General features: G+C 44.7%; 1 protein-coding gene across 6 annotated transcripts in view; it reads right to left on the reverse strand.

Annotated features, from left to right (window-relative positions):
• The window catches only part of LOC112226861 (histone-lysine N-methyltransferase 2C), a 131,314-nt gene that overhangs the window by 80,689 nt on the left and 28,795 nt on the right, over positions 1-21,830 (reverse strand). For all 6 annotated transcript variants that reach the window (XM_024391487.2, XM_024391488.2, XM_024391490.2 and 3 more), the window contains exons 7-13: positions 19,115-19,277; positions 18,765-18,936; positions 18,265-18,379; positions 14,464-14,639; positions 13,911-14,338; positions 2,095-2,175; positions 922-1,817 (exon numbers count right to left, since the gene is read on the reverse strand). In XM_024391487.2, the coding sequence (XP_024247255.2) occupies positions 922-1,817; positions 2,095-2,175; positions 13,911-14,338; positions 14,464-14,639; positions 18,265-18,379; positions 18,765-18,936; positions 19,115-19,277 (2,031 nt within the window). The remainder of the gene's footprint in view (positions 1-921; positions 1,818-2,094; positions 2,176-13,910; positions 14,339-14,463; positions 14,640-18,264; positions 18,380-18,764; positions 18,937-19,114; positions 19,278-21,830) is intronic.

A 21,830-nucleotide genomic window follows, 5' to 3' on the forward strand; every position in this document is an offset into this window, starting at 1 on the left:
GCGACTTGTATGATGCAATTCCAAATGTAATAATAAAACGAGCATGAAATTCTAGTGAACAAATTCCCCCTATGGTTGCACAAGATATAAACCTCAGCAACAGTTAGGCTACCTCCCAAATGAAGTGGTTATTTCACCTGTTTAACCTGTCAAGACTCAAAATCAGACACAAACAAACATGAGTCAGAGGATTAGTCATGCCTCTCAATTCTTTTGTGTGATGTTGTGCAGACTCCAAACCTACGGTGCGTGTTGGGATAGCACTTCACTCTGGAGGCCGCAGTGGCTGTCTGCGGGTCTAATTAGCCCCTACGCCCTTGATCATTTTCACTCCCTCAACTTTCAACACTTGTGCATATGGTGGCGGTGAGCACGAGCGTGCAAATTGAGGGGGGATGGGCTATTTGGGATTCAGGCCAAGTGAAAATTGAGGCGGGAGGGTGAGAACAGCCGTGGTCTCTGCTGACGATACAGTTTGGCCAATAACCCGACATCAAACACACAGGATTCAACGGTTCTCAACTGCCACAACTGGCAAGTTCTCTGGGTTAAGTGTCCTCTGCAGCAGCAACACCCGTTTTAATCATATTCCAAACCACTGACATCATAGCCAATCCACCGCTCTGGGGCAGAGCACTCAGAAAGCTTCTCCTCCTCTCATCATTCAACACACTCAACCACAGAATGACCAACCTAGAGGATCACACAATTATGGTTCCTCTCCAGAGATTTCAACCTTTGATTTTTTAGATTCTCTTTGAAAATAAAAGACATAAGCCTAGATAATACATAAATAATACATCATATATTACACACAAAAAAAAGATTCTGAAATAGATTGAAGCCCTGGGATACAACCCTAAGAATAACACGTCAAGATTTGGATCTAAGACAAGAGCACCCAACACCCACCAGCATTACCTGCTTCACCCTGGGTCTGCCTGGGGAAAACTTCCTCTTGGAGATGGCTGGCTTGCCCATGCCGATCTTAGGGGTGAGAAGTATGACGGTGGTGGAGGGGACGCTGCTGCTGTGTTCCCCTGGGGCAGGGTGGGCGTGGAGGGGAGGCTCCCTAGGAGAGGGCCCCATGGTCCTAGGGGAGGAGTGGGTAGGGGAGGCAGCCATCTCTGCCAGTCTTTCCATGGATGTCTTGTAAGGCTTCTCCTCGATGGGGGGACTGTGATGGGAGAGTTTAGGCTTGTTCTCAGTCTCGGGGGTGGTGTCCATCTCTTCCAAGGCACAGGCCCCCTCCAAAGCCCCACCAGCCAGTGCCTCAGACATAGGTTCCCCTTTCCTCTCCCTCCTAGCCTTCATTGCGGTCTCCAGACTAGAAGGACCTTCCACTTGTTCTACTCCTGAATTATCAGAAGCCGACACCTCCATGGGTTCTTCCTTGATGATTACGGAGGCGGTACTTGGTTCTTTGGTGTTGGTGGGCGGGGTCATGATGTCCTCTGTGCTGGGTTTCAATGCCCTGTTTTCAGAGGAAGGTTCTGTCTTTACTGTCTTGGTCAGTCCTGTTACATCCTGTGGCTGCTCTGGCTCACTTGACACCTGGGCTGGCAGGGCTTGTTTCTCAGGCTCCTGATTGGTCATTCCTGTTACATCCTGTGGCTGCTCTGGCTCTCTTGACACCTGGGCTGGCAGGGGTTGTTTCTCAGGCTCCTGCTTGGTCAGTCCTGTTACATCCTGTGGCTGCTCTGGTTCTCTTGACACCTGGGCTGACATGGGTTGTTTCTCAGGCTCCTGCTTGGTCAGCCTGGGAGACTCAGGACTCTTTGTTGAAGGAACATGGGTCTCCGCTGCTGGTTGCATTTCTAAGGAAATGAACAGAGATAGACATCACACGACCCGTCAGTAAAATATCATAATGAAAACCAACAGATGACAAAGGCTGTACCATTTGGAATTTAAACCAATATTTTCACATAAGAGAAGTTGCCTTAGATGGTGAAAGGCCTATTTTAAAAAATGATCGCTTTTATGCTGTGAGGGGATTAAAGTAGAAGTAGAGAACGAACTATAGGCTGAGTAAGAGCAGAACAAATATTCTTGATACATTGATGGACTAGCAAAGCAGGCTATGAACCTAACCTGGATGTAACTGGCCCAGGTCCTTGTTGATAGACACCTCATCAGTCCCTTGATCCACAGCAGCTGCTCCCACTGAGATGCCTGGGAGAGAAACAGTGAATTATAGCAGTGAGAGACCAACCTGAAACCCACCACCATCAACTGTTCATTTGTCCAGACTCAGCCTCTTAAAAAATGACATATTATGTAGGTAAAGATTGGAGTCATCATTTTCATCACAGGATATGGACATAATTAAACATTAATGGAGTGAAAATTAGACAAAAAGAAGGGAGAGAGAGAGAAACAGAGGGGGAGAGAGAGCGAGAAAGAGAGACGGTTGTTACTGATTGTCCTGTTAGTGACATTTTGATTTGTATTTTTTTTATGCGGTTGTTGCTAATTAATCATTTCCAAAGTACGCTTCGCAATATGTACATTGCTACGTCATGCCAATAAAGCAAATTAAATTGAATGTGTGAGCGAGAGAGTGAGAGCCAGAGAGAGAAATAAAAAGTGGGCTAATACAGGCAGAAATATTAGATGCCCAGCAGGCTTATTGGCAGTGAACAGAGTCAGTTTTAACTGGGCATTATTTCAAATCCCACTCCTAGTTCCAACAGCCAAAGACGCATAGCTTTGATTTGTAACGTCAATCCTAGCTAGCAGTCTTTGATTGCGGTGGCTGTCCCTCTCACACACAGAACCGAACCACTGAGACGTGCAGATTCCCAGCCAAGTGCCCTCAAAGTAACCCAATAATCCATTACTAAGTCATGAATCTGTCACATAAAAAGCCCTAATTTCCTCATGGAAAAGACAGTCATCCATCTAGGCCAACACCAGATAGGAGGATTTTATAAACTCAATATTGGCTGAGGTTAACAGACCTGAGCTGCAGTCTGTTAAACACCTCAGGTTTCTCAACTCCAGCTGCTGCACAAAAAAAGTAAACTGGAGAACAGAGCCTGTGGTGCTCACTCAAAGAAAGCAATGGTTGCTTGGAAATCCAAGCAACGTTAGAAAACAATGGACTGCGTGTAGCTACAATCAAATTTGTAATCATCAATGCATTCTTACACACATACTCCGGTAGCTCATCCCGCCTATCCTCTGTATTCCTGCTGACAGCTTAATACAAACTACAAACAGTCACATTTCACAAGTTCCCACAGCATCACCACTCTAATGATCCCATCCCTAGCAAACACACAACATGCACCTGCTGAGCATTTCTCTACTCGGAAAGGACGTTGAGTAACCATGACAACCTGCATATCAAGGTCTGAACTCTGATGACTGTGCAGCTCACAACAAGCATATCTGGGCCTCAACACCCAGAGTCAATTACGAGATGAGCGAGCATTTCAAGCATCCTTGTATCCTTCGTACAAACACTACAGAGGGGTTTGTGTTATCGTTATCAAACCCTTACTGCTGATTACTGTCATCATGAACCCTTACTGCAGATTGTTATCAAATCCTTATTCCCCTCGTCTCCTTGCAGAAGGAAGCGATTGTAGACACACACACACACACACACACACAGCTCTATTTTACACAGAAAAGCCATCATCGTGTCAGATTTAATTGGAGTTCACACCATGGATCTGACAGTAGGCGGTATGTCTGTCATTAGATTCATGATAAGCCTGCTGCTAAGCCATGAGTGGATGAGAAGGATCTGGACAGGTATCCACAGCTCATTTTAATAACCTTAATTAACTTTACACTGGGTGGCAGGTGGGCCAGGAGGAGATTGGCTTGTCGTGCCATGATCCCACAAAGCCAATGTTTAGCTAGCCTATGCAACACCACAGCTAGCATATAGCCCAGCACCAAACATACACATATGCATAGGCCTGAAAGGACATTTGGTAAACGTGTCTGGGAGCAGTGATTGGATATGTAGCCTACATTGTGAATGACTTCCCTCATCTACTGAGGACAAGACAAGAGCATCAAACATATGCCAAAAGCTGTCGATATGACATTTGAATGGCTGACTGATCAACAGAGAGTGTAGAGTTGATGAAGTTTCTCGACAGGTGTGAGACAGCAGGGGCAGTGAATGGAGGAGAGGATGTAGGGGCCAGACCGTAGACAGGAGGTATGTGGCGGCTGAATTCGGAGCTAAACGAACCATCTAGTATGACCTAGTGCTATAGCCCTTGGTGTTCAGCCTCAGGCCTCTTGAGGGAGGCTCCGCTCCTCCAATCAATGGAGATTAAATGCTAGTAGATCAAGGCCCCTAGAGGTTTTTACCATCATACAGGCCTAATCACCAGCCTCTCTCCAAGCAGCCAGCAGCAGCACAATAAAACAAAAGCACTGCTGCTTAGGACAGGAGCCACACACAGGATTCTAAAGTGATCTGCTCCCCTTTGTGTGTGTGTGTGTGTGTGTGTATATAATCGCAAGAGAGTGTGAGTGGTAAAGAGAGGGGATCGGTTTTGACACTCGTCGGATGTGGAAGGGCTTGCAAACTATCATGGACTACAAAGAGAAACCTAGCCCCAGGCTGCCCAGTGACAGCAGCCTACCAGAGGAGCTAAATGCCTTCTATGCTCACTTCAAGGCAAGCAACACTGAACGATGCATGAGAGCATCAGCAGTTGAGGACGATTGTGTGATCTAGCGCTCTGTAGCCAATGTGAGTAAGACTTTTAAACAGGTCAATATTCACAAGGCCGCGAGGCCAGATGGATTACCATAATGCATACTCAGAGCATGCGTACTCAGAGCATGAGGACCAGCTGGCGGGTGTCTTTACTAACATTTTCAAACTCTCCCTGACCCAGCCTGTAATACCTTCATGTTTCAAGCAGACCACCATTGTCCCTGTACCCAAGAACTCAAAGGTAACCTGTCTAAATGACTATTGCCCCGTAGCGCTCACATCTACTGTATAATGGCGCCGGAGGGGGTGGCTGCCGTTTTACGGGCTCCTAACCAACTGTGCTATTTCTTGTGTTTTCGCATTGTTTGTAACTTATTTTGTACATAACGTTGCAGCTACCGTCTCTTATGACCTAAAAGAGTGTGTCTGGACATCAGAACAGAGATTGCTCATCTCAAACTGGACAAAGATTTTTTTCTTTAATGAGTCTGACGCGAAGGATATAGTGCTTCCCGGAGACCAGGCCCAAATCCCAGTCATTCAGGTGAAGAAAAGATGGAGATACAGGCGGTGAAGGTCGGGGTGCCTTGTGAGGATTCGTAGGCAAGTGAGTAAATCACCACTACCATTGGTTCTACTGAACAACGTGCAAACACTGGAAAACAAACTGGATGAAACAAACGGTGGAGACTATCCTACCAACATGACATTAAAAATGGTAATATCTTATGTTCCACCGAGTTGTGGCTGAAAGACGACACAGATAGAGCTGGCTGCGTTTTCCGTGCATCGGCAGGACAGAGCAGCTATGTCTGGTAAGACGAGGGTCGGGGGTGTGTGTCTATTTGTCAATAACAGCTGGTGCCATGTCTAATATTAAAGAAGTCTTGAGGTATTGCCCAACTGAGTACCTCATAATAAGCTGTAGACCACACAATCCACCAAGAGAGTTCTCATCTATATTACTTCGCAGACAGAGGCCCATACAAAGCTCTCCCTCGCTATCCTTTTAGTACATCTTACCATAATTCTATCCTCCTGATTCCTGCTTACAAGCAAAAACTAAAGCAGAAAGTTCTAGTGACTCGCTCAATATGGAAGTGGTCAGACGACGCAGATGTTAAGCTAAAGGACTGTTTTGCTAGCACAGACTGGATATTTTCAGTGTTTTATCCAATGGCATTAAGGAGTACACCACCTCAGGTCACTGTCTTAAAACCTCTTGCGTCGACCTGAGACGCAGACGTCTCATCTAGCCATCAGCAAATGCAAATGCGCTACGCCAAATGCTAATAGCACTCGTTAAAACTCAAACGTTCATCAAAACACACATGCAGGGCACTGAATTAAAGCTACACTCGTTGTGAATCTAGCCAACAAGTCAGATTATTAAAATGCTTTTCGGCGAAAGCATGAGAAGCTATTATCTGATAGCATGCAACACCCCGAAATACCTGAAGGCGACGTAAACAAAAGAATTAGCGTAGCCGGCGCTACACAAATAGCAGAAATAAAATATAAAACTTTCATTACCTTGGACGAGCTTCTTTGTTGGCACTCCTATATGTCCCATAAACATCACTATTGGGTCTTTTTTTCGATTAAATCGGTCCATACATACCCAAAATATCCATCTATGGAAACTGTGTGATTCAGAAAAAAACACAGTTTCAAAACGCTACGTCATTTTTTTAAATTAAAAAAGTCGACGATAAACTTTCACAAAACACTTCGAAATACTTTTGTAATCCAACTTTAGGTATTAGTAAACGTTAATAATCTATCAAATTGATCACGAGGCAATGTGTATTCAATAGCTCCACGCTTTCACATCATCTTCCGAAATCTCTCTTCCAAAACTTCCTGTCGGAGACCGGATGGAAAGTGGTCTCTCTTCCTCGTTTGACCAAGAAACAACGAGAAGGCAATTGACAAGACTGGTGACATCGTGTGGAAGCTGTAGGACTTGCAATCTCGGCCCCATTTAATTTCGTGTCCCTTGAACAATACATGCAAGTGGCACATGGATATTTTTTTCAGTTTTCAGTGATCAGTTTTTCTTGCGCTTTTCGATGAAACAGACGCTCTGTTATAGTCACAGCGGCGATTTAACCAGTTTTAGTAACGTGAGAGTGTTTTCTATCCACACATACGAATCATATGCATATACTATATTCCTGGCATGAGTAGCAGGACGCCGAAATGTTGCGCGATTTTTAACAGAATGTTCGAAAAAGTAGGGGGTCGACTTAAGAGGTTTTTAATCAATGAGTGCAATAAGTTCCCCCTCAGGACACTGAAAAGATTTGGCATAATTTGGCAAAAAGTTATACAGCTGCACCATCGAGAGCATCCTGACCGGTTTCATTGCCGCCTGGTATAGCAACTGCTCGGCATTAGACCTTCAGTCGCTACAGAGGGTAGTGCGTATGGCCCAGTACATCACTGGGGCCAAATCTCCTGCCATCCATGATCTATATACTAGACGGAGTCAGAGGAAGGCCCACAAAATATCAAAGCGGTACCAATTAATCAAATGGCCACCTGGACTATTTACATTGACACCCCCTTTGTTTTTACACTGCTGCTACTCACTGTTTATTATCTATGCATAGTCACTTTACCCCTACCTACAGTGGTAAGAACAAGTATGTGAACCCTTTGGAAATACCTGGATTTCAGCATAAATTAGTCATACAATTTGATCTGACTTTCATCTAGATCACAACAGACAAACAGTCTGCTTAAACTAATAACACAAACAATTATTTGTTTTCATTTCTTTATTGAACACACTGTGTAAACATTCACAGTGCAGGGTGGAAAATTATGTGAACCCTTGGATTTAATAACTGGTTGACCCTCCTTTGGCAGCAATAACCTCAAACATTTGCTGTAGTTGCGGATCAAACCTGCACAACGGTCAGGAGGAATTTTGGACCATTCCTCTTTACAAAACTGTTTCAGTTCAGTAATATTATTGGGATGTCTGGTGTGAACTGCTCTCGAGGTCATGCCACAGCATCTCAATCAGGTTGACGTCAGGACTCTGAATGGGCCACTCCAGAATGCGTATTTTCTTCTGTTGAAGCCATTACTTCTGTGATTTAGGTTGTTGTCCTGTTGCGTCACCCAACTTTTGTCGAGCTTCAATTGGCGGCCAGATAGCCTAACATTACCCTGCAAAATGTCTTGATAAACTTGGGAATGCATTTTTCCGTCAATGATAGCAAGCTGTCCAGGCCCTGAGGCAGCAAAGCAAGCCCCAATCCATGATGCTCCCTCCAACATACTTTACAGTTGGGATGAGGTTTTGATGTCGCTGTGCCTTTTTTTCTCCACACAGTGTTGTGTTTCTTCCAAACAACTCAACTGTAGTTTCAACTGTCCGAGAAATATTATTGCCAGTAGAGCTGTGGAACATCCAGGTGCGGTTGGCAAACTTCAGACATGCAGCAATGTTTTTTTGGACAGCATTGGCTTCTTCCGTGGTGTCCTACCATGAACACCATTCTTGTTTAGTGTTTCACGTATCGTAGACCCGTCAGAGATTTTAGCATGTTCCAGAGATTTCTGTAAGTCTTCGATGACACTCCAGGATTCTTCTTAACCTCATGACGCATTCCGCTGTGCACTTGGAGTCATCTTTGCAGGACGGCCACTCCTAGGGAGAGTAGGAACAGTGCTGAACGTTCTCCATTTATAGACATTTGAGTTACTGTGGACTGATGAACATCAAGGCTTTTAGAGATAATTTGGTAACCCTTTCCAGCTTCTTGCAAGTCAACAATTCTTTAGGTCTTCTAAGATCTCTTTTGTTTGAGGCATGGTTCACATCAGGCAATGCTTCTTGTGGACAGCACACTCAAATTTTGCAAACTCAAATTTTGTGAGTTTTTTTATAGGGCAAGGCAGCTCTAACCAACATCTCCAATTTCGTCTCATTGATTGGACTCCAGGTTAGCTGACTCCTGACTCCAATTAGCTTTGGGAAATACCATTAGCCAAGGGGTTCACATAATTTTCCAACCTACACTGTGAATATTTAAATTATGCATCCAGCTTGTACAAGAGGAACACCTATGTCAGAATGCTGTTCATTGACTACAGCTCAGCATTCAACACCATAGCGCCCTACAAGATCATCACTTAGCTCCAGACCCTGGGACTGAACACCTCTCTGTGCAACTGAATAAAATGCAGGATTTGGCCAGATATTGCAATTGTGATTTTCAAACCAGTGTCAGGGTAGAGAACATCACTTCTAAAATGATATCATATGAATTAATACATTCTGTGCTAACTGAATACAAAACCAAATGACATTTTTTTCATTGTTATAGGCTACATATGATAATAGATAGGATTATTACACCTACATTAACAAAAAAATAATAATAATCAAAATATTGACTTTAATCGCAGCAGTAATTAATGAATTAATAACATGAGTTCCCATTTTAAAATTATGAGTTCTTAAATAACCTAAGATATTTATTCAGGCAACAATAGGCTGCAGATTGAATAGAAAGCTTATGATTGTGTAATTATGTATAAGTAGGCTTAATCATTATTATAAATCAAAGTGATTTATACTTTTTTTTTTAAATTTTATTACGCAAAGTGCCTTTAAAACATGTAACATTTGGTGCAGCTTGTGTCCAAAACATTGGATTCTGGTCCAGTCACTCAATGCGACATGTTTCAACATCTCCCTTATTTTTGTTGTACAGTGTTGGGATGGTGAATATGTGCGAGATGGAATCTTGTATTTCCTGTCCACCTTCTTCATCGTCTTTATGAAGTAGTCTTCTCTGACTGTGTAAATAGGAACCGTGTGCATGCCATGCAGAGAGAGAGCCCGCTTGTGATTGGTCAGTATCCTCTGTGAATGTAGAGCGAATTAACGAATTAGCACATCTCATTGGAGGAGGTATATTAGTCTGGTTGTTGTTGTATTAATGGAATGTCAAAGAAACAAGAAAATCGCAGCCTATTGCGATATGGATAGTGCACGTTAATATCGTAATTTCGATCTGAATTCGATTCCTCGTGCAGCCCTAGTAAGTCCCCTCCTGTTCACCCACGACTGCGTGGCCGCACACGACTCCAAAACAGTAATTCAGTTTGGGGAAGTGGTAGGCCCGATCACCGACAATGAGACCACCTATAGAGAGTTGGTCAGTGAACTGGCCGTGTGGTGCCAGGACAACAACCTCTCCCTCAACATCACCAAGACAAAGGAGCTGCTCGTGGACTACAGCAAACGGAGGCCCGAGCATGCCCCCCTTGTGGCAGTAATACCCCATAAAAACAATTATGCCCTTGGGCTGAATATAAGAATTATAATTCCCTTCTCCTGGCTGCCAATCGCCATGCTACACAGCCACCTCTCATTCACATGGCTCTCTCAATTCTTAGCCAATCCCAGCTAACACAATTTAGCTTAACTTGCTAAGAAAATACAAACTAGCTGTTTGCAGATGTAAGAAACAAAAATGAATATTTTAATTATAGAACGCTTGCGGATTTATACTAAGATCAAAATGGAAACAACATCGCTGTCATCAACATTGTTGCATGTGGCTGCGGGTAGCCTAGTGGTTGGAGCGTTGGGCCAGTAACCGAAAGGTTGCTAGATCGAATCCCCAAGCTGACAAGGTATGACTCTGATGTTCTGCCCCTGAACAAGGCAGTTAACCCACTGTTCCCCGGTAAGCCGTCATTGTAAATACGAATTTATTCTTAACTGACTTGCCTAGTTAAATAAAAGTTTAAATAAAAAAATAAGTGTGCTGCATTGACCATGCAGACTGAACAAAAGTATCTCATGGTCAAGCAACAACAAATACGCTCCTTGAGTGACAGACGGTTGGACTAGGTCTGTGTGGAAAGCGGCATGGAGAGAGAGAGAGAGAGCGAGTGGAGAGGGATGACTCAAGTAGTGGAGTAAACTATAAAAACAGACATTACACACAGCGTATCACATTTAACAAACCAAACATTACCTTCTATAACAGTATTTGAAAGTAAAAACCCAAACCGGTCCGTGCATCAGTATCGTACAATATAGTAAAATACGGTATACCGCCCGGCCCTAGTACTGAGTACGACCCAGTCAATTACTGGGGCCAAGCTCCCTGACGCCCAGGACCTCTATACCAGGTGGTGTCAGAGGAAGGCCCTAAAAATTGTCAAAGACTCCAGCTACCCAAGTCAGAGTGTTCTCTCTGCTACTGTACGGCAAGTGGTCCCGATGCACCAAGTCTGGAACCAACAGAACCCTGAACAGCTTCTATCCCCAAGCCATAAGACTACTAAATAGCTTAGTTAACCAAATAGCTACCGACATTCTGCATTGACCCTCTTTGCACTAATCCTTTTGACTCATCACATATGATGCTGCTACTGTTTATTATCTATCCTGGTGCCTAGTCACTTTACCCCTACCTATAAGTGTTGCACGGTATACCAAAACATCTGTACTTTTCAGTACTCATTTTTGTCACTTAGTACTTTTTTCAAAATGTGTCTCACTTCATATATACGGATTGAGAGGATCGAGTGTCTAGTAATTTGTCTAAATCTGCAAGGGTGCAGTAGCTAGCTAGGATACTTGTGCTTGCAGCTGACACATCGCAAGCCACTTTTGAGAAGCAAGCGAGAGAGGAAAAATGCCGACATCATGGCATCTTCAAACTAAAACATACCTCCAAGCCCGCAGCTCGTTGACAAAACTGTTTGAAGAAGCTTCCTATGGTAATAGGTGTTAAAGCAGTGCAGTGCCAGGGAGGTTTTATTTCCAAAACGACATAACTACTTTAACCATTGTAACGTTGTCGTTAGTCTACTAGCAACTACATTTAAATTATTTTTGAGTGACAATGACATGAACATACACTATATTTACACAAAAGTATGTGGACATCCTGTCAAATTAGTGGATTCGGCTGTTTCAGCCACAACCCGTTGCTGACAGGTGTATAACATTGAGCACACAGCAATGCAATCTCCATAGACAAACATTGGAAGTAGAATGGCCTTACTGAAGAGCTCAGTGATGGGGCCTCCCGAGTGGTGCAGCAGTCCTTAGGCTGCGCCGCTGTGCTAGAGGCGTCACTACAGACCCGGGATTGATACCAGTCTGTGTCACAACCGGCCGTGGCCGGGAGTCCCATAAGGCGGCGCACAATTTGCCCAACGCCGTCCGGGTTAGGGGAGGGTTTGGCCTGGGGGGGGGCTTTACTTGGCTCATCGCGCACTATTGACTCCTTGTGGCGGGTCAGGCGCCTGCAAGCTGACTTTTGTCATCAGTTGAATGGTGTTTCCTCTGACACATTGCTGGCTACCAGGTTAAGCGGGCAGGTGTTAAGGAGCACAGTTTGGCGGGTCATGTTTCGGGAGGACGCATGACTCGACCTTCGCCTCTCCCGAGCCCGTTGGGGAGTTGCAACAATGAGACAAGATCATAATTAGGCTGGACATATGACATTTTTAACAATGCTTTTTTTCCACCCAATAAAATTCCCAGTTAATTGTTCTATGTCACAATGCCTGCTTTGCTATTGTTGGCAATGAGAACTGCCCACGTTGTTTGTAGTTAAAATGTAAACAACAAAAAATGGAACTCATGGAACTCTGAGGTCGTTCCATTATTTACTATAGGGAAATACAGGTATCTGTCTATTTTGCCAAATAACTCGCAATGTATATATTCCGATTTTTTTCAAAGCGGACACCATTTTAATCAGGATAATCTCCTCTTTCTAATTACATAAGGTTGGGCAGTGTACTCAGCTGTCATCGATCGCTAGACCAGAAATAGTCAAAAGTTGCAATTTTTTCCCTACTTCCTCGTTATGCAGACATAAGCACACTTGGCACCATCAAAAACTGTGGATGTTTACTTTCTAAGTTATTATTTTTCAGTTTCGTCCTAAGAACAGATTGTAGTGGTAAAATAAAAAGTTACATTTTGAGATGCCATTTAGGCAAAATGGAATTCTAAGCGTCACTCCAGCCAGAGGCTCTGCGAACGTTCGATTCCATTAATTTGCTATGGGCTCGCGCTAGTGTTCCAGCTTAGCCAATGTTCTTTTGACATTTTTCAGTCTTGGGTGAATTTTGACTCGTTCTATAGTCCAGCCTATCATAATTGGACCGCAATTGGATATCACAAAATCGTGGACAAAAACGACTTATATCTACGGTATGTGAGCAAGAAGCTGTGTCGCCCATGGAAACTGTAGCGAAGAAAAGCATTGCTGCTAAAGTATAATAGATGAGGAGGAATCCAGGCCAGGGTCGTGCTCAAGAGAAGACACATTCTGCAGGGAAGTGAAACAAGGGTAGTTCGACCGAAAGCCTACTTCTAATTCTGAACTCATTGTAGAATGTATTAATTTGTCAAATAACAGCAGACTTTTGTTTTCCATTGCAAAACATCTTGCTACGGTGCGCCATATTGAACACCAGCCAGTAGTGTTCTGTTCACCCAGGTTAGTCTCTAGCCCAGTCCTCAAAACAAGGACAGAGACCAACATCTCCTCAGGAGCATCAATGGGAGAATACAAAGTGCTTTTTCACTCCAAAAGAATTACAAAGACAATGCTTTCATGGCTTTAATCTTGTGATAATGTGAGCCCATCTGGTTATCGATGCCTTTAGAAACAAAGCCCCTGCTGATGAATGGCTGTCAGTCTGATGTGAGCCATGGCAAAGAGAGAGAGCAGACAGAGCGATGCTTCCCTCTGGTCTTCATCCAGGCCAGACCGCCTTCATCTACACACAAGGGACTTATAACTTCATCAGTGATACTGTTGCTCGACCGTGGCCAAACCTAACACCTGCATGGAAAGGAATTGTGTGTGTGTGTGTGTGTGTGTGTGTGTGTGTGTGTGTGTGTGTGTGTGTGTGTGTGTGTGTGTGTGTGTGTCTAGCCCACAGAGTTACACTGTCTGGCATTCTGTACCCGAAAGCCTGCCTAGTCTGAGTTTGGACACTAAATAAGCCAGACTAGCGGTTTTCATGCAACCTTTCAATCCTGAGGTAATAAGCCACGTGACAAACAAATCTCTCACACTCTAATGAGTCCACCTGCCAAACTGCTGGAGAGCATTAAAGGAGAATGATAGGGGGAAATAATGTTCAACCACAACACACAGTTGGCCTCTGTGTGTAGACACAAATAACCCAGTCAGACAAAAGAGGGACTTACCGGGCTGCTGGTCTGATGTAGCCTGCTGTGGCTGCCTCTCCTCATGGCCGTTCTCACAGACAGCGGCGGTGGCTTGGATAGGCTTTGGCTGGGGCTCTGGTTCTGTATCCATGTGCATTGGAACTGGTTGTAATTCCGGTTCTGGATCATGCAGTGGAGGAGGAGACCTCAGCTGCTTCAGACCAGGTTCTAGATCGGTGTGCATTAGAACCACCGGTTCGGAGTCTGTGTGGCTCTGAGTAGCAGTCTGTGGGCTCAGCTCTAGGCCTCCAGTGTCCTTCTCCGGCACCACCTCCTCCTCTTCTACCTGTGGTGGGGCATGTTGTGGTTGTGACCCAGTAGGCCTGCAGCTTGAACATACATAGCCCTGGCTGGGCTGGATGTCTGCATGGCCTGACGACTGGCGCTCACACTCCAGGTGGAGCCATCTGGAAGCAGGAGGAGTGGTGGAAAAATGAAGATTAAGGACATCACACATCAATGGAAAAAGAGACAATGCTAAAACAATGGAAAAAGAAAATAGAATGACCAACGGGACTGTGTGTGTTAGTACCTTTTACAACTGTGGCAGGACAGCAGGTCTTTGTGGTGCTCTGGGTCCAGGATACAGGCACACAGCGGACAGCTAAGGCTGGGGTCCTGATGTTGGACACAGGTCTCACACAATAGACTGGTGTGGTGCCACTGACCGCTGGTCCTGGTGCCGCACTGGACACACACTCTGCAGTTCTGGAGGAGGGGGAGAGAGAGAGAGAGAGAGAGAACTGAAACTGGAGCAATGATACTTTGTTTTGTTTTTATTCATCTCCAAGACATTCAGATGAGGCTTCAGTCTGAACTAAAGTGCTTGGGTGAGACGCAGCAGCTTCAAGAGTGGAGGAGAGAGAGAGGGGCGAGTTAGGCTGCGCAAGAGAAAGAGCGAGAACAGAGCAAGAAGAGCGATAGAGAAGAGCAAGAGAGCGAAAGCAAAAGAAAAGCAAGAGGGGGTTGGGTGCTGTGTGGGCTGTGTTCCTTCTGTGCTGCCGAGTCAGACTGAGAGGCAAAAGCTAAGTGAGTGTGAAGATGTTCTGCCACCTGGCCGGCGCCTCACTGGCTGCTGCGGTCTGCAGTCAGATCCCCACCCACCACCACAGCTGATAGGCCACCCAGACAGGCAGTGCACACCACCTGCTCTACCAGAGGAAGGGGCCACAGGCAGGGGATGATGACGCATACGGTTTGATTTCCCCGCCGCGCACACACACACACACACACGCTGCTGCCTTATCTGAAATGATACAGGGTCTGAGGCTAAACGGCAGCTTTTAAAAGAGCAGCCTGTGTGAGTCATTTCTTAACCACAGGAAGCACAGATACAACCACGGAAAAAATGTAATATTCTCATCAGGTGATCATTTCTCAATAGGAACTGTGGGAGTTTCAAACCTCTGTTCATATGTATTGACAAAAAAAAAGGAACAGGCAACCCTTTTATTCCATTTCTCATTCTATACAGATTTCTTCCCCCCGTGCCATCTACAGCTTTTTATACCATACAAACTCAGCAAAAAAAGAAACGGCCCTTTTTCAGGACCTTGTCTTTCAAAGATGATTCGTAAAAATCCAAATAACTTCTCAGATCAACATTGGAAAGGGTTTAAACACTGTTTCCCATGCTTGTTCAATGAACCATAAACAATTAATGAACAAGCACCTGTGGAACGGTCGTTAAGACACTAACAGCTTACAGATGGTAGGCAACTAAGGTCAAAGGTATGAACACTTAGGACACTAAAGAGGCCTTTCTACTGACTCTGAAAAACACAAAGAAAGATTTCCAGGGTCCCTGCTCATCTGCGTGTACGTGCCTTAGGCATGCTGCAACGAGGCATGAGGACTGCAGATGTGGCCAGGGCAATAAATTGCCATGTCCACACTGTGAGACGCCGGAGACAGGTCGGACAGCTGATCGTCCTCAAAGTGGCAGATCACGTGTAACAGTACATCGGAACATCACACCTGCGGGACAGGTACAGGATGGCAAAAACTGCCCGAGTTACACCAGGAACGCACAATCCCTCCATCAGACTGTCCAAAATAAACAGAGAGGCTGGACTGAGGGCTTGTAGGCCTGTTGTAAGGGGCAGGTCCTCACCACGTATCACCGGCAACAACGACGCCTATGGCCACAAACCCACCGTCGCCGGGTCAGACCGGACTGGAAAAAGGTTCTCTTCACTGACGTGTCGCGGTTTTGTCTCACCAGGGGTGATGGTCGGATTCGTGTTTCTCGTCGAAGGAATGAGCGTTACACCGACGCCTGTACTCCGGAGCGGGATCGATTTGGAGGGGGAGGGTACGTCATGGTCTGCGGCGGTGTCACAGCATCATCGGACTGAGCTTGTTGTCATTGCAGGCAATCTCAACGCTGTGCGTTACAGGGAAGACATCCTCCTCCCTCATGTGGTACCCTTCCTGCAGGCTCATCGTGACATGACCCTCCAGCATGACAATGCCACCAGCCATACTGCTCGTTCTGTGCGTGATTTCCTGCAAGACAGGAATGTCAGTGTTCTGCCATGGCCAGCAAAGAGCCCGGATCTCAATCCCATTGAGCACCTCTGGGAGCTGTTGGATCAGAGGGTGAGGGATGGGGCCATTCCCCCCAGAAATATCCAGGAACTTGCAGTGCCTTGGTGGAAGAGTGGGGTAACATCTCACAGCAAGAACTGGCAAATATGGTGAGTCCATGAGGAGGAGATGCACTGCAGTACTTAATGCAGCTGGTGGCCACACCAGATACTGACTGTTACTTTTGATTTTGACCCCCCCTTTATTCAGGGACACATTATTCCATTTGTTAGTCACATGTCTGTGGAACTTGTTCAGTTCATGTCTCAGCTGTTGAATCTTATGTTCATACAACTATTTACACATGTTAAGTTTGCTGAAAGTAAATGCAGTTGACAGTGAGAGGACATTTCTTTTTTTGCTGAGTTTACCTGTAATATACAGCAGGGTACAGGGCATGTTCTGCCCCATGAACTTTTAGAGATATTGAGGCGTTTCCATGACATTTTTCATTTGTGGGAGAAAAAAAACTAAACATAAATAACGAATGTGGAAATGTTTCTACAGTCGTGTATTGGCAAAAAAGCAAGCATTTACTCAATTAATGTCATTGTAACAGTTTATATTTGTATTATTAATTTAAAATCACACATGTAAAAATTCACATTATTTGTGGTGTTAGCTGCCTAAATGTGATGCCTAACAATTGGACACACCAATGATCAGTATTAAAATTCAGCTATTCGTAACACAAATATAAATATAATTACAGGACAACTAAGTAATTATGGAACAAGGTTGATCTATTCCTCTGGTGGGCCTTCGAAAAGATCATTAGGTCCGTCAGCGTGCTGGTATTGAGCTGGATTCTCCTCTCCCCTTTTTACACTATTCATTTATGAAAAAAGCCCATTCCACCTTGTCTGAAGCAAAATATAAATATATATATATATATATATATATATATATATATATATATATATATATAATATAATATATATATATATAAACTAATATATATATAAAACTAATATATAAATATATAAACTAATATATATATATATATATATATATTAGTTTAACTAGTTTAAGTGACAAATTAACTAAACTGACCATACACTGCTTGGTGACTGTTGCTCTCATATCTTTTAGACTGAGTCCATGTCACAAAAAAATCAAAAGCGATAGCCCCGCGAAAGCTCTTAGATGTCTTTAGTACCAACGTTCCGTGGCAGGCTTTGCAGAACATTACGGTGGCAGGATCTTGAATGGCCTCGACTCCCACCCAATCAATCTTCCATCCCTCGATGGTAGTGTTTTTTTTACTGTGGTTTTGACGGTTGACTTGCTCAACAGTAGAGGCTGGCGGTGGGTCATTATTATTAACATATTTTTCCTCTTCTGCTGCCACTGATGTTTGCGCCGTCGTTTTCAAATTAGAATTCGCTCAATGCCAATAAAAAAAATAGTTGAGAAAGGGGAGCAGGTCTGCTTACCGTGGACAGATTTTGACAGGAGTTAACTCCTTCACTTCGCCTCTGTTATTATTACCCGAGGTGCCCAGGCTGTGCGAGATGGGGGGGGGGCCTTGATCCCGCTACTGCAGCTGGTGTATAGTTTTTAATTTGTGATAGCTTACAATACATTTAAGGGCATTTATTTGCCCTCGTTATGACAATTTAGGGGGCATTTAAGAAACTTTAGTGGGCATTTCTGCCCCAAGTCCTCGTTAAATTCCGACCCTGATACAGCACCTTAGACAATATAGTGTATCTTTCACAGTATTGTAGTGTCTTCCACATACCTTACACCTCCATCCGTTGGTAGGGATGTCGTCGATGGCCGGTTGCAGGCAGAAGGTGTGGTAGCCTTTGTCACACATGTCACACACCAACATCTTATCGTCCTCCCCTGGGTTCCTGCACACAGGGAGAAGGACACTTGAGGGCTATACATATATTCTTTGGCTCTATGGACTCTATACGTAGCCCCTTGTGCCCTAATCCTTGAAACTAACGACTGTTGCAAAGTCACAGCTAAAGGGTCAATGTGTTGGTCTAATCTGTATTGCAGAGCCGACCTGAACTTATCGCGGACTCGGTTGCTAACAGTAACCAGGCTGTTTGAGGTACGAGACGAAAGAGCAGTGCCTGAGGGTGCGTTACCCACAAACCACAGTGGAAGCACAAACAAAAATCACACAGTTTCCACCTCCATGCCTGACGGCCACCGACACACACATCTCAATACAGGGCCAGGTAAGGTGTGTGGGTGGACGGACGGGGCGCTTGGAAGGTGACTCACTTGCATGTCTGGCAGACCTTGCACTCGGGGCACTGCCAGCCGGCTCTCCTCAGCGGAGTCACAGCCATGTCCAGGCAGGCCCCGTGGTAGTGCTGCCCACAGCTGGTACAGAAGAGCTGGTCAGGGAGCTCCCCAGGGCTGTCACACAGTGCACAGATAAAGTCATCTGGAACTAAGAGGGGGAGGGTAAGGAAATGAGAGAGGGTAAGAGGTAGGGAGGGGGGAGAGAGAGAAATGGAGAATAGAATGGGGATTGTGAGTAGCTCGTGTCTAGAGAGTTTTTCCTTGGTCCTACTTATGACAGCATTACTTCAATTATTTCAAGTTTATTATTAGAATGCTGGACTCACATCTGCTGATGGCCAGTTCTATGTGATCTGGACAGAGGAGGGAGAGACTCCTGATATCCTGAAAAGTCCCTGCTGCCCCCGCACATGGGTAATGGTACAGTCGAGCACATCCTTCAGCACAGCACTTGATGGAGGCTCCAAGGCGCTTACAGTACGCACAGTGCTAGAGAAGGGGGAAACAAGAGAGTCAATCAAATGTATTTATACTGAACAATGAAAAATATAAAACTCAACATGCTAAATGTTGGCGCCATAGGCAAAAAACAAAAACAAATTTTGTGCACACATTTGTTTAGATAATCCATCCACCTGACAGGTGTGGCATATCAGGAAGCTGATTAAAACAGCATGATCATTACACAGGTGCATGTTGTGCTGGGGACAATCAAAGGCCACAAAAATAATTGCATTTGTGTCACATAACACAATGCTACAGATGTATCAGGTTGAGGGAGTGTGCACAACTGGCATGCTGACTGCAGGAATGTCCACCAGAGCTGTTGCCAGAGAATTGAATGTTCATTTGTCAACCATAAGCCACCTCCAACGGCGCTTTAGAGAATTTGGCAGTACGTCCAACCGGCCTCACAACCGCAGACCATGTGTAACTATGCCAGGCCAGGATTTCCACATCCGGCTTCTTCACCGGTGGGATCTTCTGAGACCAACCACCCGGATAGCTGATGAAACTGTAGGTTTCCACAACCAAAGAATTTCTGCACAAACTCTTCAAAACAGTCTCAGGGAAGCTCATCTGCATGCTCGTCGTCCTCACCAGGATCTTGATCAGAACTGCCGTTCGGCATCGTAATCAACTTCAGTGGGAAAATGCTCACCTTTGATGGCCACTGGCACGCTGGATAAGTGTGCCCTTCACTGATGAATCCCGGTTTCAACTGTACCGGGTAAATGGCAGACAGGATGTATGGTGTCGTGTGGGTGAAACAGGAAGCTATCACATAGCCAAAAACATGGTTCCTATTTACACAGTCAGCAAAGGTGGCTTCAAGAAGATACAAGATTCCATCCATCTCGCACACATTCGCCATCCCAACACTATAACAAAAATAAGGGAGATATTGAAACATGTCGCGTTGATTGACTGGACCAGTCTTCAAATGCTTCAGACACTAATGACACCTTGCAATCGGTAGGCTGTGTGCGTTACATGTTAAAGACACTTACTTATGATTTCAATTATAATAATGATTGAGCCTACTTATACATAATTACACAATCATAAGCTTCCTATTCCATCTGCAGCCTATTGCTGCCTGAATAAATAATTAACTTAGGTTATTTAAGAATTCATAATGGTAAAATAGGAAATGGGAAGTCATATTATTAATTCATTAGTGCTGCGCTTAAAGCACACTATATTTTGATGAGCGTGTAAAACATTAGTTTGTTAATATTCGGTGTAATAATCCTATTATCATATGTAGCCAATAACAATGTTATCAAATATTTGTTTAATTTGGTTTTGTATTCAGTTAGCACAGTGTGCATTCATTCATATGGTCTCATTTTAGAAGTGATGTTCTCTACCCTGACACTCGTTTGAAATTCACCATTCATAATCGCAATCTGGCCCCAAAAAATTGCAATTAGATACTGTATTTTGTCCAAATAGTGCAGCCATAGGACTAAGCACGCACCCCTGAGGGGCCCCGGTGTTGAGGGTGAGCTTGGCGGATGTGTTGTTGTTGTCTACCCTCACTCTCTGGGGGCGGCCCATCAGGAAGTCCAGGATCCAGTTGCAAAGGGAGATGTTCAGTCCCAGGGTCCTGAGCTTAGCGATGAGCTTGGAGGGCACTATGGTGTTGAATGGTGAGCTGTAGTCAATGAACAGCATTCTCACATAGATGTTTCTCTTGTCCAGGTGGGAGTGGGCAGTGTGGAGTGCAATAGAGATTGCATCATCTGTTGATCTGTATGCAAATTGAGAGGGTCCAGGGTGTCTGGGATGGTGTTGTGAGTCATGACCAGCCTTTCAAAGAATTTCATGTGCAAAAACTCCCTCAGAGTTGTGGCGATAACTAGAGGCAACATACCACATTTATTCAATAATTTGAATAACCATCCAATTCTTTAAGATGATTGCATTGTAAAACTTTTTTTTTTTTATCACCCGACAGCAGCAATGCCCCTCAGCCACAAAGCAATTCATGGCTACAGGGCGATTGTCATTTAGACAGGTTATCTTGGCATTCTTGGGCACAGGGTCTATGGTGGTCTGCTTGAAACATAACAGACTGGGTCAGGGAGAGGTTGAAAATATTAGTGGAGACACCCGACAGCTGGTCAGCGTATGCTCGGAGTAGACATCCTGGTAATCCGTCTGGCCCCGCGGCCTTGTGAATGTTTACCTGTTTAAAAGATCTTACTCACATCGGCTACTGGGAGCGAGATCACATAGCCGTCCAGTACTCACTGGGCAGCTCGCGGCTGGCTTTCCCTGTGTAATCCATGATATTTTGCAAGCCCTGCCACATCCTGTATTGACGTTTTGACGGCTCATCAGAGGTTGTAGCTGGATGTCTTATAAGCGTCAAGGTTAGTGTCCCACTCCTTGAAAGCAGCAGCAGAAGCCTTTAGCTGAGTGCGGATGTTGCCTATAATCCATGGTTTCTAGTTGGGATATGTACGTACGGTCACTGTGGGGAAGACGTCGTCAATACACTTATTAAATAAGCCGCTGACTGAGGTGTTAAAC

This window comes from Oncorhynchus tshawytscha, linkage group LG28 (genome assembly GCF_018296145.1).
Source record: "Oncorhynchus tshawytscha isolate Ot180627B linkage group LG28, Otsh_v2.0, whole genome shotgun sequence".
NCBI lineage: Eukaryota > Metazoa > Chordata > Actinopteri > Salmoniformes > Salmonidae > Oncorhynchus > Oncorhynchus tshawytscha.